The following is a 26,691-nucleotide window of genomic DNA, read 5'->3' on the forward strand; positions in this document are numbered from 1 at the left end:
TTATGTGTTTACTCACAATTTTTAATTATGCTGGTTATTATAATTAACTTTAAAAGAAATGTATTAAAAAACATATATGGCTTAAGATATAACATACAGTTGAAAATACACGAGAGAAAAAAAAATCAAAAACTACAGGAGCTGTATAACAGATTAAATATTATATCATAAAAAGAAATCGGCTGGAATGGTTTGGACATGTCTGGAGAGCGGATGGACAAGTAATGAAAGAAGTTTTAGTTAACAAAATAAACAGGAATCGTCCATTAGGAGGACCAAGAACCCGATGGGTGAATGTTATAGCTCAAGATATTGAAAATATAAAAAAAGATTTAACTTTTGACGATGCAAATAACAAATAGAAATGGAGAGGTATTGTTATGGAATTTTATGGATCTTATCTTAATGTGCTGCCAAGCTGAGGAAGATGGTGGATATTATACTGATTAGTTGTTGGGCACTGAATTTATTTAACATTAGATGTTTTATGTTAAGTGATGGTATTAGTTTTGTGTAATAAAAAAATTAAAAAGTATCCTTAATTTAAAAGATGTCTACATAGACCAACTTTGATGTTTTCTGAATTTTGAATTTTACGGACGCTAGAAGTTTTCAAAATGCAATAATATTATGTTAAAAATAACTTATTTCTAAATATGTTGAAGGCTGTTAATACGTTATACATAATGTTCATTATTCACACTGCAAATGAGTAATTTAATCGCGTAATTATATTAGATTTGCGAATTGAATGAATTAAATTCAACTATCAATAGATAAACAACAAAATATATTATTCTTTTTCATAAAGTTATTAGATTATTAACTGTGGAGTTTTAATAATATGTTATTGCATAAATATTGAGGTTTTAGAAATTATTTTTCTTTCGAATAAAAATAAAAGTAAACATTAAACGAAAATACAAAACTAAACACTTTAATTTTTTAATGGGTATTTTTTTTTTTTATATTAAATTACTGCATATTTCTGAAAAGTGAAAAACAATGTTAAACCAACACAAAATTACAACAATAAAGGAAATATGGTATAAGTATAACTACTATACATATATATTTTATAGATTTCAATAATTGAGAGGGAACTTTGTACATTTATCACTATCATTATTATTATTATTATTGGAAATCAATTTGAAAAATGTTATCTTCTCGTCACCGACCGAATAATGTGATATGGTAACGTTGTGGATATACCATGAACACAAACACATATAATAAAATGAAAACTTTCTTTTATCGCAGTTTGCACAAATTCTGCGTGAAATAATAGTGAGAAACTTATAGTTATTTACCCCTTACCGTGTAAACATTTCAAAAGTTTCTGGTGTTCGTCTCTTCCCCGATTATTACGGTTATATATATTATACTTCCACACAGTCGAAAACCAATCTATCGAAATAAGACGTCGTGGTCGGTAGGTGGTGATAGTTGATTTGAGATTTTATTACGAGGAGTGTACAAATTTTGTTTTCGTCTATATTATCGTAAAGTCAACCGCGCTAATGTCATTGTCTAAAAATATGATATTCAGTTATATTGAAAAGCGTCTACAAAATATAATTAATAACGGTTGAAATTGTTGTATTAAAACATTTTTAATGTCCAAAAATACGAGCATTGTTAACGTTTCACGTTTTAATTACCCACCAAGTTTATCCTTTCGTTGAAAATTATTAAATTAATGCATTTTTAACATAAATCACTCATTTTATGCTGCATTATTATAGGAAAATTATACAACGGATATTAATGACCACTGGAGATCAAATTGTCTTAAATATCGAAAAATGTTTATATCTAATACTATATTTAAATTATCTTATGAATATATATAAATATATATTATGTAAACGATACGCAATATAACGAATGCAAGGATGAGCGTTGAGGAGTTGGAAAAGGATACGTTAAAATATATTCTAGAAAACGTTAACACCTTTCTCCAGGATACCTGGATCCACCTGCCACCTGGAGGTGCCATTTGGCATTTTAAGAATATTTTGACCAGTGTACAATTATTTCCTTTTGTTATTTGCACTTATTATCCGTGCATCAGTATACGGTTATGTGATGAGCAATATCCTAAGAATTTATTGCCGAGAATAATATTTTCCTGCGAAAATTGAGATCTTTGGTGTAAAATTTCTCCAATATGATTTTCCTGCCACACTGCTGCGCGGTATTTTATTACGTAATACAATGCATTTCCAACAACGACCACGTGTCGGATAATCATTGAAAAACTCAAACGTGAAAATGTATTGTATATTATATTATTATGTTATATAGTTACTAGTGAGTGAATATTATACTGCCGGTGTAAGAATTTGCGTTAGACCTGAATTAATAATAATAAAATACTGTTTAAATGTATTATTTCAACGACTACCATGGCTCCTCTAAACTCTACTGACATGTTACATAATATACCTAGCGTATAAAAGTGCGTCGTTAAAATTTTTTATGGGCCATTTAATGTCATACGTCTTCTCTCGCAGTTTTCATTCTGGAAAATAATATCCTAATGTGTGAATTGTACCAACAACATAAAGTATACTTATATACACTAAACGAATCCTCTTAGAATTTCGTTTTTATTACTTTTATTTTCTGTTGAATAAAGATTATCTAATAGTTGTAATTAAACTTATCAGTTTATATGTACACGTTTTATACAACAGGAAAGCTAGTACACAAAGCAGGTCCTTTAATTGGTACATACCAACGTCATGAGAACATGTGCGCTTTTTATAAGCCAAAAAGTAGTTGATAAAAATTATACACAAGACAGCTTATCATTCATATCAAGCATATTATTATAAGAACTTATCACTCATGTTGAACGCGTCGTACATGAGAATATAATCGCAGTGCTTGTAATATTATATAACTGCTATTAATATTTTTCATTTACGTGTAAGTAACATTCAATTCTTCCATATTGATTTAATTTTTGTTTAGAAACTTGTTTTAAAGTAAAAAATATCTTTAAATATTCTATCTATAAATTAAGAATTTTGTTTTTAACGTAATAAATAAAAATATGTCTCATTTTTCCAATGTAATTAATAAATATTTAAGAATATAATATATTAATATATAATATTATATGTTCCTAAATATATAAGTTGATTTTTCATATCATCGATAGTGGTGTAGATAAAAATGACACAATCTTATCACTTTTTAAGTTTTTAAAATTTAATATCATCTTTTAGTAATTTATTTTCTAAGAAACTTAAACGTTTCTTTCTATTTCAGGAGTTTTAAAACTTTTTTAGGGGGTGTGCATAGAACGTTTTAGAAATATATACTCGTTCTATTCTTACTCAAGTTCTTGTACACTAATCAAAAATTGTAAACATTTATTTGTGTTATAAATGTGCACATTGACCTTAAATGTAATACCTAATTGTTTATGGGACGAAATCATTAAAAAATAATTTCCGATTTTAGTCTACTGGGATTAAGAAATATCTTTAATTTCAATATTAGTTTTAAACAAAACAAATACGCGTATCAAGATAACTTCTAAACGGAGCAATGCATTTAATAAATATTTGAATCTCATTTGTGATTCATTAAACAGTAAATAGCTCTTTATATCTTGAAAATATTTAAAAGTATTTCTTTGACAAACATTATATACTACATAGCATTATATTTAAATATTTTACTTTTCTATTGGTATATTTTCATACATTTATTAATTTTTCAAATTATGGGAGTTAGAAAAATGTTCAATCTAAATTATTTTTGGAGGGAGGGGCTGGACTAAGTTCCCAAATAAGAATTTCACACAAGGCTTAATTCATCAGTATTCATATTTATAGTAATACAGCATTACCTATATCTATTAGTATTTATTTATCATTAATATTTAATAATGAATACTTATACTACCATCATAATTTTATTTTTTTAATCAAACATATACTTGGCTTAAAAAATCTTTATTTAAAAACCACAATAATAAATTTATCTAAGTATCTTTTTAACTTTGAATCTTCGCCCAAGTGAGGTGGTCACCCATCGTTTACATTCACTACTAAATTTAAGTTCGGTGAATTCTTTTATAAATGTATTCCGTTTTACTTGGTTATATTTAACAAGGAAAAATATTATTATTGTTAGACAAGGATAATATTATTAAGTTAAATTTGATTTCACTCAAATTATTATACCGATTTATTACCCACTCAAAATATTTCATTCCTGTAATAGGAGGTAGGTATAAGTTACACATTTTTTTTTCTTATCTGGTACTTAACGATTTTCTAGTACTTTGGCAAATTTTTTTTGGCAATTAATCTTACCGTCTTAAAGAGAGAAAAAGTTGGATGTCTAATTTATATTATGAAACAGCTGTTTAAACGATAAACCACATCGATGGTTAAACGCAGGTTAGTTCTTACTAGTTACTTAGATACATATAACTTTGTAAAAAGTTGTGACGATAAAATAATATACGTCAATTGGCGAAAACGTAAACTTGCTAACAACGACAATCAATATTCAGCCATTCAGGTCAAGTTTCTTATCAATTTTTTTTTTTATTACAATTGTATTTCAATAAAACACTAGGCACACCCAATATTTTTATCGGTCTAGTTTCCCGTAGATTATTCAACTATTCAAGAAAGAATTATCTATAAAAAACAAATAAATAAAAATGATAATATTTTAAATATTATGGCTACGATAAAAATTGTAGAGAATAAAATTTCTGAAAGTATGACCTATTGATGTGTCTAAATATTGCCTGAAAACAATTTAATTTTTTTTTTTTTAGTTTAATATAAAGTAAAATTATAATAAAATATAAAACCAATACGACCTGAAAATTATAATTCTCTATAATTTTTATAACATATGATATTACTGTAAGATAAGTCAAAAATCACAAAAAAAACAATTTCACGTGAATTTGTTTATTATATATTGAGCGTGGGCTTGAGAGAGAGAACAAATAAAGCGTAGATATACTCTTAAATATTTTTCCCGGAAAAATAAATAGTTAGAATACAAAATTATTTTATGACAGTAGAATTCAATTTATTTCTCAATCTTTATTTTGACGTTTTTGAAAAAGATGTGTTCATTTAAAATATAAACTAACAAAATATAATTTAATATAGTTTTTGAATTTATTTTATTTTTATTTACTAAATTATGTTCAACTCAAAAGTTACAATGACTTCATTTAGTTATAATATAGTGAAATAATTTTCACGAATAAAAATAAACGAATGAAAATAACAACTCTTTAATATTATACTGTTATTTTAGCACTACAAATTCTAATATTTTTGTAGTTGTCTGTATCAAATTATGCTATATTTATTATTGATATACTAAGTAGGTACTTAACCGTAAAAATCTAATTGTAATAAAAGCGAAGGACTATTATAGTCCAAATTTTATTACTCTACTAAAGTTAATATCATGGGACATAATATATTATTGTTATCTCTTTATTGGGCTAAAAACAAAGAAAGAATCAATACTTTTGTAGTCCTTGAAGTTGGAGCTTTAAAATGTTATATATTGGGTACCTACTTTTTGTTTGCATTTTGACATTTTTTTTAATGGTTTTAAATTATTCTAAAATGTAAAAATCATTTTTAAGAATATTATTGTTATTTAAAATATTGTATCATAAATACTAAATCATATGAATATAAAACTATATCGGAAGCACTTAAGATAATATGTGGCATGTATAAATTCATAATACATCCTTAGATAAATATTAGTTAAAATTTAATAACAATAATAATCTATAGTGTAAATCTATCAGAAAATACAATATTTTTTTATTACAATAAATATTATTTATATATATTATATTATAAACATATAATACATTGTTTGATATATAAATTATAACTCGTGAATTAATATGCTATTTTCAATTAAATATTAATCAATTTAATACGTATTACATATTTTAAAATTATTATTGCTGATTTATCACGTTATACTGTTACTATTACAAAATATACATTTTTTTTCATCTAAAAGGTCTGGATTAAATGGTTAATAATCGATTTATTTATTATTTTAATTTATTAACCAATAAATATTTTAATTGGACTTTCTAATTTTATAATGAAGATAAAGCTTGTATAAAGGAAATACCTATTATATACAATCTGCATTTTTAACTATCGCTGGTTATTGTTATAAGTACCGAAAATGAAAAATTACTTTTGGTTATTGTATTGAATAATAGGTAATAGACAATAGTTATGTATAACAAAAATAATATTACTATACTCACATTTACACTTCTAGATTTTAAACACAAGTCTTTGAATTTTATACTATCATATTTTAGTATGATGCAAACTATATAAACACGAGGTTCTATATTATACTGGATACGTTTAATATTTTATGCATTAAAGCATAGTTAAATAATGTAATATTGTGTAAATATTCGTTATCAAAAAAATAAAAAATAAACAGAAATGCTGTTCCTTAATAATTTTCCTTGTGTCATATCATATTAATTTTATCTAAATTATTCGTATACTATGTCGCTGAAAAATAAAATAGCGTAAAAAAAGATTTATTCAAATAACGTAATAACAATCAAACTTTTGTAATCTTGTTGTATTATTTAAGTTTTATTTGTATATTTATACTTACGATTTTAATCAATGTTATTTTGATTTTGCTAAATGCATATTGTCCTTGATACGAGTATACCTATTCATTTGTTTTACAGTTTTCGAGATTGTTGACATACGAAAATATACAATAGCTTAAATTCATACAGTATGTTTGATTTGCGTATATATTGTATAATGTATAATAATATATCCAGCAGGTTATTTTCTGCTATATTAGATGGATTACAAATTTAATTATGCTATGACCTTTTCTTGTAATACTATTGTAACATGACTAAGAGGTGACAATGAACGAAGATTATTTGTATGAAAATGAATAACAACCAAAACGAATGGAAGAATATACGACAGATGTACAATTCATAATCGTCCGTAAAAACCAACAGCCAATTAGAATCGACATGAGTATTGAATGACTGGTATTTATAGAGCTATGATTCGAGATCAACACTCACTCAATTTTCAAAATAGCGCATTATTTATTTATTCACACTCGAATCTTTGAGACCTCAACAACTATTGTTGAAGATTTCAAGCTCGTTGAACAACCCACTGTGCAAAATAATGTTCCAATAATATAAAAAATACGTTCCCAAAAAACATTGAAACGTTCCTATGGAACTTACGTAGAAGTTCCAAAAACATCACAGAAATGCCTTATGCCGTGTTGCTTGTAACATTGAATAAAACATTATGTAACTGTTATCTGATATATATTACGTGAATAGTGTTTTAGAAACATTACAGTAATGTTTTTCTAAAAACTATTCTTGGGACGTTTTTAGGTATTGTCAAATAATGGTTTTAAATAATATGTTCTCGTTATGTTTCCTCGTAACTTTAGTTGTACATTCGGTTAGGATCCCTCTTCCCCCAGCCACCCTATAATATATATTCATAAATAAATATAATTTCACGCAAGAATATATACTATTGTCTATTACAATAATTGGAAATACTTAATTCCCCTAATCTATAAGCACTTTTGTAAATATATTTTTAGTACCTGCTCCAGAATAAATCATCACTCAAAGACACCCATACTTACTATAAAATTAATATTTATATTAAATATATATTAGGTAAGTACTTATAAAGCAATTTTTATTGAAAAATCTTTGTTTATTGTAATCAATTTAATAAAATAATACAAAAAAATAATACATAAGTAGGTATTAGAGTTATAAATACTCAAATAGTATAACAATTAAACATTTTAGCATAAAATGTAGACATAATAACAAATACAATTAAAAATATTCCAAAATAAACTGAATAATAATCAATTATTCATTTTAATAATATATTTAATTTTGAACAATATAACAAAAAAAACTGTAGTAAATTTAAAAAAAAAACAATAAAAATAAATAATACATAAGTAGGTATTATAGTTATAAAGAATCAAATAGTATAAAAATTATACCCTGTAGCATTTAATATATAAAATGTAGTCATAAAAACAAATAAAATTATAAATATTCCAAAATTAACTGTATAATAAACAAGTATACATTTTAATAATATATTTAATTTTGAACAATATAACAAAAATTGTAGATAGTAAATTTAAAAAAAAACATAAAAATATACATACCTAAATATAAAGTAATTTATTAAAATTGTGCATTGTGGCACAATGTAACACCAATTGATGAATTACCAAACAATTGGACATAGAACATTTTATATTTAACATCTGAAATATTAATTAAGTAATAATTAGATAGATCATTTATATTTATTATATAAATGCCTACATCTATGGATGAAAATGGTTTTGCAATAAACTCTTTAAAATTTAAAAACTTTCTTACAAGTAAATGTATGTTCTGATTTAATTTTTTTTCAATAATTTTATGAACAACAACTAAAGATTTATCCTTTAATAACAAATATTTATTTTTTTCTTTAGATATATCTATAGTTAATCTGGTATAATTACAAATTATTTTTTCAAAGAGTTTATCGTTTATACAATAAAATGGGGAATTTATATTATGCTCTGTTTCATTGAACGTGGTGTACATTTTAGGAGTCTCATATTGCTGGGATAACTCTAACTTTTGTTTTTCTATTAATCTGTTGTGAGTTTCTTGAAGAGGATATTTAGTTGATTTTAAACTATTTTTTATTTTTTGCAAATAATTTTCATACCGAAAACAACTAAAATTATCCAACGGCCCATGAGTTTTTACAAACTTAGGAAGATGGATTAAACTGTGTACATTATATGATATATAATGTTCACCATACAACATAGGATATTCCTTAACAAATTTTTTTAATAGAAATTCTGCATTATCATTTAATGTATAACAAGTTTCAGTGCATAATAAAATCCTAATGGCAAAAACTAGTAATAAATAATGATAATATTGGGGTTTTTTAAGTTTGCCTTTCAAAACAATAGGACCAGAATATAATAAAAAAAATCTTAATTCTGTAGCTTTCCAGAATTCAATATCAATAAGTGGGCGGGGTAGACGACAAAATTCAGAAGGTACATATTCTCTTATTTTTAATATTGAATTATTCACTTCTTGAATATTAATATCAATCATTCTAATGTCTTTTTTACCTTTTACCCACAATTCAATTAATCTTTTTGTTACACCCAAACATACATTGTGCATATAATCAAGACACACAGTATCTACTATATCGATTGGTAATAACTCTAATGGACTAGGTCCTTTGTGGTAATCTTCATTAAGTCTATTTCGAAAAGAATAGTCAGTTCTTAAGGTAGACTCTACTCCAGGAAATACCACTCTATGACTTACATATGTACCTTCTTCTAGACATGACGTGCACCCAAAATATGCATTGTGTGACTTCACATTCAAAAGGAAACTTTTAGCTGGAGAATCACAAACAATGTTACTTATTTCTAGTTTCATAAGTGTTCCATTAACATTCAAACCAGAATTTATAATATTTAAGAGGTCTAGAACAAATGGATTCATAAATTCTTCAACAGAATTAGGCTTTTTATCTCCATGATATATTCCTACAGTTACAACATTATTGATGAGCTCTTTAAAATTTAAAACAGAAATCAGTATTGGCCACAGTTGTGATTTAGAGCTTCTAGAAATAGGTAGCCCATCGATATTAATGCCTATCTTTATAACATGATATGGTATATAAATATTAGCATTATTTTTTTTAAGAATAGGTAATACCATATTTTCTATTCCCAAATGAATGTATGAACCATTAGTTATATTTATAACATTATGGGTTTTGGGGGTTTTCATCAAAGTTCTTATATCATTAGGAACTTTTAAACCTTCACTTTTCATTATTTTAAGGAGAGAATTACAACAATTATGAGAAACGTTATATTGAACGACCCAAGACCTTAGTTTATCAGAAATATTAATAGATTCAGAAGTTTGATCTTCAACAATTGAATGTACAAGAGAATTGTTTAATAATGTTGAAGAACCTTGAACAATTGATGAATCACTTACTACTAAAATGTTGGCTGGTGTTGTCGTTGTTGTTGTTGTTGTTGTTGCGGTCGTTTTTGTTATTGTTATTGTACTATTTGTACTAATAACTGTACATTTTTGTGATAAATTGGATATGGCCTACAAACAAATTGTTATTAGTTAACAAAACATTAAGACTCAAGATTGAATATAATGCTACTTACTTCTATTTGAGCTTTAATTCGTCTCTTAAATTGACGATTAGAGATATATCCAATATTTTTAATTCTCTTACATTGTTTTTGAGATTCTAATAACAAGAAAAAAATAACTATAGTACAAAAATTAATTAAACAAAAATACTAAATTAAAAAATAATAGTAATACATAAAATATTCAGCTATGATTCTTAAGTATCCCCTTAAGAGTTTTTAACAAAGAGTCATTTAATCTCCTTATTAATACATAACACAAAACATGCTTTATTATTCATTTTATCAAAACATAAAAGTCCCAGTTAAAATATTATATATATAAACCTATTTTAAAAATTAATAAACTAATAATTTATATCCCCTCACAAAAAAAGATTACTTTTCTCTGTCGAATCTTGTTTTTGCAGTTCTAAACCATGATTGGACATCATTTTCAAAGTTAGATTCTGAATATTGCTGGTGATCATTTTTAATAACACCTTATACAAACATATTTATTAATTTTAAAACCAAATTATATAGTTTATATAAATCAAATATATCACACACATTTCATCACTGCAATTATTTGTAAATTTTGAATTTTAAATTTGGACATATTTTTTTCAAATGCTCTACCAGTCCATGAACAATTTATCGCAAATTTGTTACTAAATAGTTTATTTAGAATTCTTCGAATATGGCTTTTGGCATCCACACCACCAACCGAGTGAAGAAAATGTTTCTATCAAACAAAAATTGTCTTTAATAAATTCAAAATTGTACATAAAAATTCATTGTTTTAGTGTACAAATAACATACACATTTTTCTTTGATATTATTGTCTGCTTGTAATAATTTTTCACAAGCTAAAACACTTTCTTCTGTATGAAAAGGAAATTGGTTTAAAAATTCTGTGTCATTGGAATTATTTGAAAATTTTAAGCCTGGTACCATCTGGTGCTTAATATTGGTAAATTCATTTTTTAAGCTATTCATTTGATTCCACAATCGTTCATTCATCATGCGATTGGCAAGTAATTCAGAGTGAATTTTTAATAAAATAGTTTGAATTCCTTCTAATATAAAATAACTATATTAATTATAAATTTAAATAATAAAATGGTTTTATACTAATAAAATAAGTTGATTGCAAAATGATCACCATAAGTATACTGTATACCTATTACCTATACATTAATTTGGTAAACTTTCTCTATAAATGTATAAATAAATATAGATATAGTAATATTGTGATGAATATATATTTGGTAATATTTATATAGATTATAGATATTATATTATGTGGTACTTCAGTTAATGTATTAAAAACTAATTTATCTTACCATCAGATGTACTTGGTAACGGTTCAGCCGAATGATTTTCAGTTAGCACAAAATTTGCTAAATTTGAAAAATTTAGTTCTTCATAACTATCTTGTACCTGCTAAACATAATAATAATAAACATATTTCCTTGAAAAAAAAAATTTGGATAAAATGTATTAATATTTAACATTTACTATCCATAAAGTTTAATTTGATTTTAATTAACTAATTGATTATTATGTGTTAGTTTAAAAACCATAACAATTTTGTAATAGTAATAGTTTTCACTTTTTTTGTAAATTACTTGTATGTCAAGGTTAGATTTAGAAGTTGAAGCAGCATAAACTGTAATGGGCGTTGAATCCGAATTACTTAAATCACCATAGCCACCATCATATGTGGATATCGGTACAGGCTCTAAATTTGTGAAGACTGATTCAACAGCAGATGGTTCATTTTGTTTATTTATTGCAGATATAATAAATCCATCATTATCTAAAAAATTAAACCAAATAATAAATACATTTAAAGTAAGTTACGGTTAATAATAAAATGTATTCCAATGTGTACACAATATAATTATATATACTATAGTATCTAGTTAATACATTTGAACTAAAATTAGTTTATATTCAAAATATTAATTACCTTCATCATCACTGTCACTGGTTACAGATAGTGAGCGTTTTTTATTTGTTTGAACTGTTTCATCTTCACAGTCAGTTGACTCATATACTTTTTTATTCCAAGCTTTGCTAAAATTTCCTAGAAAAAAAAAATAAAAACTAAATTTTATAATTTAAAACCAAAATTGTCTAATAAATAAATAAACATTGTACTAATCACTAATGCCAAATAGTAAAATAAATTACTTTAATAGTAATTATTTTATAATTTCATAAAATATACTTATAGATTATAGTAATATGTTTGTCATCAGTCTAGGGCTTAAAGTGGAAAAAAAATTCAGGGGGGGTCCATATAGTTTTAAGCGTTTTGTATATCATTTTATAAATTATGTCTAATATAGTATAATATGAATAGTACTATAGTATAATATTTAGCTTATAAACAATATTTGTGTAACATAGGTACTCATCCTACTTTTGTCCTTGAATGATGTTCAAATTTGTACTTTATTTCATGAAAAATGTATATCACAAATAATACTAATTTTTTAAGAATGACTAATGTTTTATACAAATTTAATATTTTGAAAGAGAATACTTTTTCTCATAATATTAAGTTGTAAGTATTGGTTGTCTTTTAAAAACATCCAGACAAAAAAATATTTAAATCATAAAAATGTAGTGTTTTTAGTACTTTAAATTGCACAAGAAAAAATTTAAATTCTTCACATGGTGGGGCGAGCATCCTTAAAAAAAATCACACATTCTTACTTTACTTATACCTATGTTCAAATATATAAAGTTCAATTTTACATTATTTAATAAAGAACTGTTTAAAAAATTCATACCTATAATACAGCAAAGAGGCACCCACTTGCCACTGTTTTTAAATTATTTGTGTACGTTATAAAAAATTATAAAAAAACAAAACATTTCTAAACAAATGAATATATTATTATACTGTCAATGTATAATATTTTATTACTTTATATAATATCTAATTATATATACATGCATACATGCAGTCAACTCGCGATACAACGAATACAACTGTTGTTACATTGTAAATTTCATATTAAATTTTGTGTCACGAAAAATGAAATGTATTTTTACAATTTTGGATCTTGATATAATTATATTATACATTTTTAATTTGTATTAATATAAGATATATCTCTATTGGTGTATAAGAATAACGAAAAATATAAATTAAAAGTAAATAGTTTGCTATTGCGGAGTTTGTTTCAGTGATTATCATACGATAAAATAAAATTCATGTCGATAAAAAACAAAATCAGGTCTTGGCTCCGTCTTAAGTTATTTGCAGGACATGGCATTAACGATAATGTGCTTTATAACATTTTAATACATTTGGACAACGCTACTATAACCGGATATACGAAAGCGGCTACACACATACACACACACACAAACACACAAAAATTATCTGATTTAAAAAAATTAATAAATTTGTATACGTAATAATTAATAAACAATACATAATATTTATTAATAAATAACGACTCATGTATGTTATAATTGTTACTATATTAACTACATCTAACTATGTATACATTTATATGAACCTATGTAAATATGTATTATTAAATGATAATGAAAATATGTATATGCAGTATGTTGTTTAAAATTTTGAATTTTCTTTTGAATACAAATTTTGTTGGGCTATGTTTTTAAACGAATTTTTATATAACAAACTTTTGATATACCGAACTTTTTCCTCAGTTTCTTAAAATTCATTATTGTATCACGAGTTAACTATATTTGTTTCACTCTTTATTAATTAGTTACCTACTTATGTGTAAAATCCATAACTTAATAAATGTAATAGTTTTTTTTTTTTTTTTAATAACTTAGTAGGTAAATATAGATAAGTAGTATAAAAATATTAGAATGTTAGGTTTACTTAAATTTGTTTTTCTTACCGTAAGTTGTGTTGCCGCCGAGCACTTTAATTTGGTACTGTGCCCATAATTCAGTTGGATTTTCTGCGTTTTTTAAATCGTCACTAATAACCGACCTAATTGGTGGCCATTTACAAAATTTTATGCTGCTTGTGGCCAACCTTTCAGTTTCGGTTTCCACAAGCCAATTTACAGGAAGAACACTGAATTCCTTGGTGTCGGTAAACTTCACCACTACCCATTTCATTGATCGATTCTGGAATACCATTGTAATAATTTAAAATAGTACATAATATATGGTATGGGTTGTCTCCGTTTTATAATTATACAATATGGTGAATATGTGTTCAATAGAACTAATTGAGTATAGTTAGTATTAATTTTCAAGTTATGATTATGTAAAATACTAAAGTATAAAATTGCTCACGAGAAACCGAAGAAAGACAACTAAATTTTATCTTTAAGTTTGATCATAGATTAATTCAATCTCTAATATTAAAGCTAACCTCACACAATTGATCCTACTGAACGAAAATTTATGATGTATATTTGTAAGACAGAGACAACGCATATGTGTGTACCATCCTCTTGGCCTGCAGAGGCGTGCCTGTTACCCACGAAATATTTAGTTATAAATTATAAGCTATGATATGGTATAAAATATAACTTACCTTTTTATACAAATTTGCCATATTATTCTAAGATAAAATAACAACTTAATAGTCAATAACTACTATTAAAAAAATGATGATCAGTTTTTGGTTGATCTAAATGATCGGTAATAAAATATTATTATAATCGCGCGTGAACGGACAGTTTAACAATGAGACAATGAAATGGATATTATAGTAGTCAGAAGATACGCTGCTGGTCATCGATAACATGTAGACGTATGTCGGTGTGTATAAGTGTTAGTGTACAATAATATCAATATATTGTATATTTTTAGACTTTTAGTTAAAAAACGTTAAAAACCGTTACAAATGTTATCTTATAATCTTATATATATATATAATGTTATCGGATATAGACTATGGAGCTTGTGTTTTACTGGAACATTCTTGTAACGTATTGGGAACATTGCGCATTTACAAAGCAATGTTTTTTCAAAACCATTAATGTAAGTTAGATGGAACGTTTCATTGTAATGTTTACATGGGAACTTTAAATGTATATTACTCATATTTTTTGGAACATTACGTAAGCTTTCAGGGAACGTTACATTTTTATGTTAACACTGTTACTTAAAAATGTATATTTCTGGAATGTTTGTAACAGTTTATTGCACAGTGGGAAATGATTTCTGCCGATGACGACTATCGTGATTTAATATTTTATGATAAACTGATTCAATAAGTTAGCTGACTAACTATATTTCTCTAAGTCAAAGATAACTGTTTACATGGCTTAAGATTTAAAATGTCGACCCACATCGTTAACGTCAATGCTATCGATGACTAACCGTCATCAAGGATTAACTGCAGCATGCAGCAGCAGCTGTTGTGCAGAATAACATATCCAAGCGATTCATTGCCGTACATTCTCTATCAAACAGAAGAGAATATAATAGCTAATGGTTTAACGCTTTAATACCTTGTATCGTCCAACCAGCCAACAGGTTGACATCAGAATCAAACACGTGAAGACAACCAACGGACAATCGGAATTTAGGCAATTAGGCACCGCTAAAGAAACATGAGGACTTACATCTTACCACTTTTGGGAGCACCCAATAAATTAAGCTACCGCATAATTGTGCGATTCTCTATGCCAACATATTGACTATGATTCTTAGTTGTACAGCGGTTCACTAGGGACCACAAAAGCAAATTTATATGTACTTCGACCGGTGTGGTGTATCCTTACCCGATGGGTTGTAAATAATATACTGTAATAACTTGTACAACATATATAAATATTTTTTTCATCATAATATCAAAGAAACAATAACGTTATAATAAATAGTGAGTATTTGATTATTTCACGAAGTAGTGCCTGAAAACGCTCTACATAATATATACATAAATCTTAAGATGACTGAAAAATATAAACCAAATATGTTATGTTTTATACATTGAATAAAATTAATATTATCACGAGAGAGAAAATGTAAATTTGTATCGAAATGGTATAATATGTAAAGTACCTAAAACTTGACTGGAAATACTCAACACACGCGCCTTTCGTTTAACTATGCTATTTATTTTTAATTACTGTTATACAAATATGATACGATGAGTCGTGCGATACATAAATACTTAAATTAATTTTAATGTGTAACATAATATTCGCTGTTGATTTCTCTAGAATGTTCGCACACGTTGTATTTGTATTCATTTAAATCTTAACAAACTATTCGAATAACATGATGTAATTTGAATTAAAATCTACTGTCGTAAATCTTCTTACTTTTTCGGTAGTATACTTTTACTCGAAAACAAATGGCAAGCAATAAGTGTACGCGATAATCTTTATTTAATTAAATACAAACATACATATTATTATATACAATAGAATCAAAAATACAATTTTAAAAACGTAATACCTCCACTGATGCCCTGACAGAAGAGTTCCGTTCAACATTACAGTCCGGTTTTATCCTCGTTTACAATCATCTTTATGTGGGCTAAACACAATGTTTTCACTGCTCCGTTCTACACTAATTAAAATTAATACATTATAGAATATCTGTCTATAAATAGGACTATGTTATAGTAAGATAGATGATAAGAGCTGAGCTAAGAAACCAATCTGACTAAATTATACTACACTGGTTTGTAAATACTTCTTTATGTCAAATTGTCAAGATTCGTATTTTTTTATTATTATATTTTAAACAAGAAAATCACATCACAAACAATCTTTTAAAATGTATCCTAAACAAATAATGAACCGCAGTTATATGTGTAATTTAAAGTAAGATAATATTTGCACATTTTTTTTTTTATCATCTATTTTTTTTATAATGAGTACATTTAATTTACGTTGATATTTTTAAATATTTTTATATGGTACATATGCTATTTAATTATAATAGTTGAATCATAATTACCTATGATGCATATTTAAATTACCTACGTTATTTATAAAACACAATCCAAAGAAAAGATGAACTTAGAAATGATATTAAAATCATTTTTAAAATAAAGGTATTATTAATTTAAACTTGCATTGAGTGAAGTGTATATATTAATTAAAATTAATTAAATCAAACTATATTAAATTCTACGTAGAGTGGGAAGAGTTGTGCAGATTTTACATTAATGGTTTACATTTTATAGAAAAACAACACATTTTAGGCAGTAAAAATGCTTAAATTGAGACTTCAAATATTTAATGAGAATATAATATTATTAATCATATAATAGGTAATACACAAATTAATATTTTTAATTATTACTATTAATTAATTGTTTTTTTTTTTAATTTCAGATATAATTTATTAAAGTATAAAAACTTTTCAGATCAAAACTGTAAGTATTATTTTTATTTATAAATTACAATCGATTAAGAAAACCTACGGTTAGGTTACATTAACGGTATTATTATCGTTAATTTGTTGGTCAGTTATAAAAAAAATGTCTTTCTTGAATATCTATCAATCTTACAAAAAAACTAATTTAGGGTAATTTTAATTACTTAGACACGTACGAGTATGTGATTCTAAACAAAAAATTAATAGAACACGATCTATTATTTTTTCAGCCACTATTTATACGTCTAATTGAATAAAAATAAATCTATACCAAAATTGGCATTACAAATAATTACATCTAAAATTTCCTAAAACGTACATTTTTATTGGCACCAGCTCGAACTTCATTGTTTATTATTTTAGTTTTCCATTAAAAACATATTTGTTCTAAAAATTGTTAATCATATTTTCGCGAAAAAAGTTAAGATTTATTATATAATTTTTTAAGAAATAAATAGATTTTAGCATATAGATGAGTTATCTTTATTATATTTGTGCACGCTTAGTATATTCATTCAAATTCAAAAAATATATTTATATATCATATAACACGGTTGTTAGGTGTTCCACTTGTTTACTTGTTTGGTCGCACTTTTATTCAAAATACACTATAATTATCACTTCAAGCCCCGAGTTGTTGCAAATTCAGTTTCAGTAAAAACATTTTCGTCATTTATGCTTTATACATTAATTTCGTTTGTATACCTATTCTGAAACTCTGCGGTAGATTCATATTTTTCAACAATTCCTTGCGTTTCTGGTTTGTAGGTTTTCTCCTATTTGACTGCGTTTGTTCCGAACGAACCAAAACTTCGTTTTAAAATTCATAACTATTATGCTTCTATAGAAACGACGATCACGGATTTGCATTTTTCTTTTTTACACTTTTTTTTACAAAACGCGTTCTTAGTACGTTTTCGTTTCTAGTTTTGTACACGTGTGAAAGTTTGATGTGTCATTCTGCGATTTGTTGAATTCATAATCGATTATACTCGAGTATAACCACACTGTAAACGCGTATAAATCAGAACATTTAAAAAGTTTGGAAATGGAATACGGATATACACGTTTACAAACTTTTCAATCGACCTACATACAACTACTCCCCGGATAAAGCACCTCGAAGATGACCGCAAACGAGTGCTCGGGGGAAGCAACTTGCACACGCACACCCACAATGAAGAACATTGTATATTATACACAATATTATTTAACAATATATTACGTGTGACGATTTACGCGATGTTGGACTGTTGCCTACGTCACGGTCTAGTCCTTAGTACGCGTGTCGCATGTGAGGTGACGGCTTGACGCAATAAATATGCCGTTGATCTGTGTGTAAACGGATGTTCAATGCAGTAGGTACCTACTTGGCCTGCAGTTGTAATTCGTGTTTACCGTGGTTCGCGTTCAAACCACGTCTTGTGTTGGACCCGGTTGCGATTATGACGATTATGACGTTTTAACGTTATTAAAACCGTTCGATCATCGTATTTGCTCACGCCGCAATTTTATTGTCACCACTGTCATTATCGCTGAAAGTACGCACGCCCGTAAAGGATAATATTAGTATGTATTATAGGTACCTATCGTATACTGAATAAACCATAATACCACAACAAGAGTGTAGATATATGCAATTACGAACTAATCACAAAACCTCTGCACTTCTTTGCACTAACCATATACGTATACACAGTGATATTGTTTAAGCATATATTAACTCCATTTATTATATAATTAAGCAACATTAATCTACTCATATTTGGATTCATTACACTTTTAGAAATACTTACAAACTTATATTTTAAAATACTTACGTATTTTTATTTTTATTTACGTGATATCAGCTAACCAGCTTTGTAGTGTCGATTCAAAACTTACCTTATATTTCACGAGTTATTTGCCAGAGTTTGCGGATTACAGACTAAATACACGTAGTAGACCCGTGTTGCTATTGAATGGAAAAACTAATACCAAATGATGCGTCAAGGTTTACAACAATTTTACTAATTCGAAAATCCACCTTATACTCGCCAATCCCATTTTTTAACCGTGGAGTTGGTCCACCCAATAGTTGGCCTACAACTTTGAAATTGGTTATTCAGTTCTCGAGGCCATTGCATTCGATACAATATTAAATAAGCGGATTATTAAATATTATCGCTATGGATTATTTCCAATAGCCCGCGTAAATGTAGCTATAACGGAGATTTCGGTCGAACATTACATAGTTAATCGCTTTCCAATAGTGTGCTTGAACCTGCCTGTATTTTATGAAATCGTATTTTTTCATATCGGACATTGTGCATTGTACATCTATAACTCTTTTTAGGCAATAATATAAAATAAAGTATAAACACTAAATTAAAAAAGATATTTAGCTTTTCTTATACTGTTAAAAATTAATTCTTACTTACGAACACAAAAATTAGAGTTTAAATACGCGTATTAAAATATATTTTGTATTATTTGTGAGTACGTATTCAATGTTAGTGAAATTTTTGTAAATAACTGACCTAATCTTGAATGTCAACATGACGTATAATATTAAAAAAACCGGTTTTTATTTTTTTTATCTAATTTTACTGTTTAAAATTTTTTTTCGTTGAAAACTGCATACAACAATGGTAAAACACGATTTGAATTTTTGCACCATTTCACTAGCATGTCTACCGTTTTATTGACATTTTCAATTTAAGGGCTGAGGGTTGGCTCATAAGCCGTATTTTTATTGATAGTAAGAGATTTAGAAATTTATTTCAAAATGTTTACACCCATTTAATTATATTGAATATTTTAATAACTCAATTAAAGTGTATAATAATAAAGTATTCGACGAGGGTATTATTAATAATGTATTTAATATTTTTATTCTAAACAATTGAAAAGTAAATTGCATAATTAAGTACTATGCACTGTATATATATATATATATATATATATATATATATGAATGAGCGTTTTATAGATTTCGAAATAATTTTATCAATTGACACACAATTTTGCATGCATAGTCGTTGATGAGGTTCGGGAAGTGTTCGTAGCTTTGTTTTTAATCCATAAGATTGCCACAGGTTGATTTACCCGTGAACTTTGTTTCATCCGAATATGTTTTTTTTTTTATATATATATATATATATAAATATATATAGTTTCGTCGTCATTGATAACAGGTATAAACGATGATAATTTTGTATTATCTATAAGTATATATTATGCATGCATATTTAAAAATAAATGCGTGTTTGTAGCTTATATATTCAAAAAAATACACGACCGATTTCACGTAAATTTCAAATAAATTTTAGAGATTTCATAGAAGTTTTGAGAGTAGTTTGTACCAGGTTAGACAATATACCAAGTGCTATATCCAATTCGCCACAGGCGGATTGCCCATCTCGGTCGAATTAGTTCACAAAGCGAGGCACGCCGACGTGAATTTTCTTGTGAACTATGAGGTAAACACTAAGACCGAAGATATACCTATAATATGTCATGTTTTATACATCTTTCATTTTTCACGTGAGGAGTTAGGTGTTATACAGCTAATATTATATTATAGTTTGGTTTTACAAATAAAACAATCGATCATAGCTTCTAGTACACGAATAGTAAAATTGTAATAATAATAATTATAAACGTATATTTTTACACTTTGCATTCTTCAGTACCCCCATACTATAATATATAATAATATGATAGCATATGGAGTATATGCGGAGCATCATATTATTAGGTATTCTCATTTCCATATAAAACTTGTCGAGTAGACCAATCTGCTCGGGAAAGTAGCTATAGATTATATTTTTTCGGTCTGTTCATTGTACATTATGTGATCGGGATTATTATAACAGGTTTTATTTCCTATTTCTATACCCGCGTATAAGTAACAGGATAACGTTTTCCTCATCGTCTCAACGTTGTCATTATGTACAGGTAAAAAAAAATCCGTTCCAGGATCATGTACGCTCTGCGACGGCGATCGGGATTGGAATTCTTTCGAAAATCCCGTAAAACGTATTTTCGGAATGACTGAGTCTTGTCACGATCTATCAGTCCCGCGGCATTCGATTGACGAATAAAATACTTATTAGTTATTGTAGCGACTCGGGGTTTAATGCGAGCGTTCACTATTTCTCTTTGGCACTACACGAGACGCGTTATCTAACTCGTCCAAAGTCCGTTGACATTGACGTCTATATTCCGTGTTAAGAATTTTTTTTTTTTATAATCATCGGTATATATATGCTTATCCTACGGGACATTTTGTGTGTTAAGAATAGCGCGTGTAAGATAACAGACTTACCGTTGTAATTGAACTCAGAAAAATCGCCGATCTTTTACCAACGAAAATAAAATCCGCGAACCGTGCTGTTAATTTTTTATGTGATTATGAGCATTTTGACTCGAGAATATAAATGGTTTACAAAAGCGCTTTCAAACTTCAAGCCATAACTGTGCGGTATACTTGTTTTTGACAATCGTACATTATACAACGTGTATGATTTTTGGATTATCAAAGTTGTAATTGATTTATGTAAAAACTTTATACTAAATAATACAATGTCTGCAACTTACATTTCTTCGGTTACACAAATAAGACATATTGTAATAATAATAAAAAAATGAATACATCATCTTGTAAAATACATTTGAAAGAAATTGGTAATTTTCTCAATTCTTATATTATATTTCGTAATACGTCTATATTATGTACATGGAAATGACTATGCTGCGATAGATATATTGTAATTTATGTATGCGTATGTACCTGCGTGTAACTGCTGAGATATTTCGAATCCGTAACATCTGTCACGACGTTTGAAATACAAACATATATATTTATAAATCGAGTGTGTATTATAATATTTTGTATAAGTAGACGAAAACCACTGCAAAGAGCAGCTGCTGCGCTCAATATTTCACCAACACCTCCTCGAAGCTTCATCAAAATCTGTATAGAACAATTATACATCTACAATAAGCTGTAACAAACACTGCTGCAAATATTCCGTTTAGACGTATACGATGTAAAATTAACAAGTTTACATGTTAATAATTATAGTTATACTATTGTTGCGTTTTATTTATTTTTATTAAATATTATAATATAACAAACACAATAAACGCTTTGTAGCAAGCATCATCTGTGAAACTAATTTTCATTCGGTATTCTATGCGATGTACTCGTATAACACGATCTTCACGTTTCCAAGTTCGTTTATGCTGATCCTTATTTTCAGTATCCTCCTAATCTTACGACTGTCATAATAATATTATTTTTTTTAACCCAAAACGAGCTTAATAGCAGTTCTGACAGCACGTTTAATATTTCACGCGAGCTTGGTTTAAACATGTTTTAGGTGACCTTGTTTTCACATGAATTTTATTAAATACAAATTCATATAAAATTATTCTGATATTATGTACAGTATATTCATATATATTTGTTTAGCGAAATTATTTTTCTGAACGATATTGTTAGAACACATTTTGTATAGGTGCCTACGCAAATTTTATAACATTAATTTGTTTTTAATATTTTTATTGTTCTATTATTCTTTTATTTTATTAAGTGTTTCTGATATAGTGATATAGTCATCTAAACTAAGTAACAATTTATAATACTTATAATTAATTCGTGTTGATTAATGGTTATTGATATTTGGTTATATTTATTATTTTGATGTACCTATTGTATATACAATTGTTTTTTAAGCCTTTTTATTTTTGTATGGTTCGGGCCAACGATAAATAAGACATTTAAACATCCGACGAATGACGATGAATCGAAATAGTACCATCGCTAGTATTTTTCTTAGAAAATAAAAATAAACGTTTATATTTATAAATAGATAGATAGAAATATAGAATAATGAGCAGACGGGTCAACGATTTTAGCGTGTGAAGGTTAATACACGAAAACAGCCGTTATAACTGCACAATAACGTAGTGTAGCTTCTATAGTTCTACGGACCAGACGCGCCAAACGAACTTTGAAATAGACTTTCGGAAAGATATAACTGTAATGCATTCGGTTAAATGCCATACTTTCGAAGTCATGCATCTACCGAAACTAAAGCATCGATATATATATATTTGGATTCAACAACACAGAACAACAATTTCTAAAATGTCCTGTATCACAGTGTACATATTATTATACCTGTATAGTGTATATTCTTGCGGGATAACAAAAAAGTGACCTATATTATTATGAATTTGTGACGCGTAGGATTTGTTTAAGTTTATAAATGTACATCGCATCGGGGACAGACAGAGTAATACTTGTAGTGTGTCCGACGGTAGTACCGCGTATTACGCGTATAATATATTTAAATCATTTCTGACAAATGTCATAAGCACAGGCTCGGTTATTTATTTATTTATTTTTTTTAAGCCATTATACTAGGCTTATATTATTATTATTTTTAGGCTTCTGGTCATCCTATTAAAATCAAGCGTGTACTCCAACTAATATAGAATCTGTACTTACCGCGTTTACCGTAAATATGAGCATATGACGGTTTGTTTTCAACGAATTTCGTAGCACGTCTCGACAATATAACAAAATATAAATCGCAGTCGAGAATCGTTTTTCGCGAAATTGTGTTCTATTTTAATTGTAAGTCTAACAGTTGCACCGCAACTCATTCGTTCGTTCGTCCTTTATGTGTAGCAACAGCCTTTAGGCCGGTCAGCACAAGCATTAGCTGCAGTAGTGTGCAAATGTGTTATATGCCGACCAATGGCGACCATGCGATTCACATAAATATAATATATTTCGTTTATGTCGTACAAAATGTTTTATTGTAGATCTCTTCAAAACCCAAATATTGTTATATCGGGAAAAATAATATTAAAATATACAATTATGTTGACTTTCCAAAGTATATTATATATACATATTGCATTGCATTGTCAATTTAACACAATCGATTATTACGCAAAATAATGGTTTTTGTATACGCCTCAAATTTATTTCGTTTATTGAAAGACATATTTTAATTATAACATTTTTATCAACCATTTTTGGTGTGCAAATATTTTGTTTACATCCTAAGAAATAAAATACGAAATAAAGTACAACTTTAAGTTATAAATCATTATGTAAACAATAAACTTTCTAAAGTGAAATCAATTTCATACAATTTCTTTGAAATTATTTTAGTTCATATTTTATATCATTAAACATTTTGTAATAAACTGGCTAGGAACTCGCAATAATACTTTATATTAATTATGTTAGTTTTCACGAGGATACCAATAAGCGTAGGTACCTACTACTATAGAGAGGCGTAAGAGCCCAAAAGCTATTATTCGAGTTATAAAGTTCCTGACCATTATTTTACATTTTTAAACAAGTTAAAAGTTTTACACTTTTGTCAGGCTATACCTACGCTTGAAAGTGAAACAAAATGTTTCTATCCCATTGAAAACAAAAATAGTTTTTTCATCGTTCGAAATCTAAAATATTTCGACTGAGTGAATAGTTGAACGGATCCTATAATGGTAAAGATTTTCAATTTAACGGTGCAATTGTTTAATACGTTGAATAAAGTTACCAAATATTTCGAAGCCAGTTAAAAAATAACACCGCGTAAAAAAATATTACGCTCCTTGATGTCCTTTGTTAATGCAAATCTGCGAAATTGCATTTCATTATTATTCACGGCGGGCGTACACTCGGGATTTTAACTTTAGGATACCCATCAAAAGTTTAATCAATATGACCCCAAAACAACTTAAATTAAACACGCGAACAACACGATATTACATAATGATTTTGTATAGTGTTTTTTAGTGATATATCAAGCAATATATATATATATATATATATACTACCAGCGTAATTATAATCCATAGAATATTTTTTTATAATCGGTTGTAAAATAATTCAATTCCTGAAAATAAGTATAATAAGTTTCGTGTACAGCGAACTCATAAACGTTTTATAATCACATATAACAATGTGCAATAAAACAGTTAAAAAAACACTTATGGACAAAAACCAGTATCATATTTCACGGCGTAAAAATGCAAATAATGCATTTTTCTGAGAACCCAACATAGGTTTAGTGTTTAATTCGTGTTTGTAATAGAACCTGTGCCATGCGAAAAAAATATATAAACCATATAACTATATTATTATTATTTTTTAAGTGTTAATAATAAACATTAATCGTGTAAAACGTTCCATGGAGAGCGGTGGAGGGGATTTTTCGAAGGACTAAGCTCGCCTACTCTTATAAGTAATAAACGCTTCAACGAAAACTAAAAAATCGTCAATATTATATGGGATAAAATTCAAAAAATCCAAGTGCAAGTTAGTTTCAGTGGCGCTTCTATCAAACGCGTATGATTTATGATTCATAATTATTCTTACCGTATATTATGATAAGTGGTAAATTATATACGTTTTGTCGTATACATTATACGAGGCCATATCATTATTATGTACATAATGTATAATATAGCAAATTTCTCATCGACCGCGGTAACAATAATTTTAGTGTATTATTGTTTCTTGGTAAATATTTTGTTTGTATTAGACGAAATTTCGTGGGTATACGCGTACACGCGCCGCGTAAGGTGGTTTGAGTTATGAGCTTTTTGCTGCGGGCACAATACACCTATACATAATGTAATATTTATGATATAGTGTATAATATGTATATTATAATCTGATGTTCGTTGTTTTTGAAATTCGGTCGGTCGTGGAACATACCGGAAGTCTCCAGTGTTGAGTGTCTTATCTGTTCTTTCTTGTCGAAATAATTTAGAAAAAGATAACTTCGGGCTTACATTTGAATGCCGACTCCGTTCTCATTACACTTAAAGATTACCTACGCGAATTTTGAGCACAATAATAATATTGTTGCTGTTATTATTACTTTTATCGTCATCGTCGTCATATTATTATATTATTATGGTCGTTGTTGTCGACGCGTTTGTTACGGGGTGAGATGTATTTTATCGACATCGTTAAAGAATAATTCGATATATCTAGTATGTTTCGAAGACACAAAAACTCCTCATTGA

The 26,691-nt window shown here is 27.2% G+C and overlaps 2 protein-coding genes across 3 annotated transcripts in view; one reads left to right on the forward strand and one right to left on the reverse strand.

Annotated features, from left to right (window-relative positions):
* Nucleotides 1–26,691, forward strand: part of LOC132928675 (adenylate cyclase type 5) — a 201,754-nt gene that overhangs the window by 16,260 nt on the left and 158,803 nt on the right. The window contains exon 1 of one of the 2 annotated variants that reach the window (XM_060993510.1): nt 17,604–17,644. The exons of the other annotated variant lie outside the window; for it this stretch is intronic. The gene's annotated coding sequence lies outside the window, so the exon portion shown is untranslated. Of the gene's footprint in view, nt 1–17,603; nt 17,645–26,691 lie in introns of those variants that run through there. 2 annotated transcript variants of the gene reach the window in all.
* Nucleotides 8,276–11,316, reverse strand: LOC132926610 (uncharacterized). Its single transcript, XM_060990986.1, has 6 exons — nt 11,116–11,316; nt 10,694–10,793; nt 10,324–10,409; nt 10,234–10,258; nt 8,638–10,113; nt 8,276–8,358 (listed from the first exon to the last, which is right to left on the reverse strand). Exons 1-6 carry the CDS (start codon nt 11,314–11,316, stop codon nt 8,276–8,278), a joined length of 1,971 nt encoding a protein of 656 aa, XP_060846969.1.

Source organism: Rhopalosiphum padi, chromosome 1 (assembly GCF_020882245.1).
Source record: "Rhopalosiphum padi isolate XX-2018 chromosome 1, ASM2088224v1, whole genome shotgun sequence".
Lineage (NCBI taxonomy): Eukaryota > Metazoa > Arthropoda > Insecta > Hemiptera > Aphididae > Rhopalosiphum > Rhopalosiphum padi.

Excerpts from the sequence above, each read along its gene's own strand:
- LOC132926610 (XM_060990986.1), bottom strand. The coding sequence starts at position 11,316 with ATGAATGAACGATTGTGGAATCAAATGAATAGCTTAAAAAATGAATTT. Across the intron at positions 10,410-10,693 it reads ACAAGATTCGACAGAGAAAA|AATCTCAAAAACAATGTAAG; the intron begins GTAATCTTTTTT and ends TCTTGTTATTAG. Across the intron at positions 10,259-10,323 it reads GAATTAAAGCTCAAATAGAA|GCCATATCCAATTTATCACA; the intron begins GTAAGTAGCATT and ends ATTTGTTTGTAG.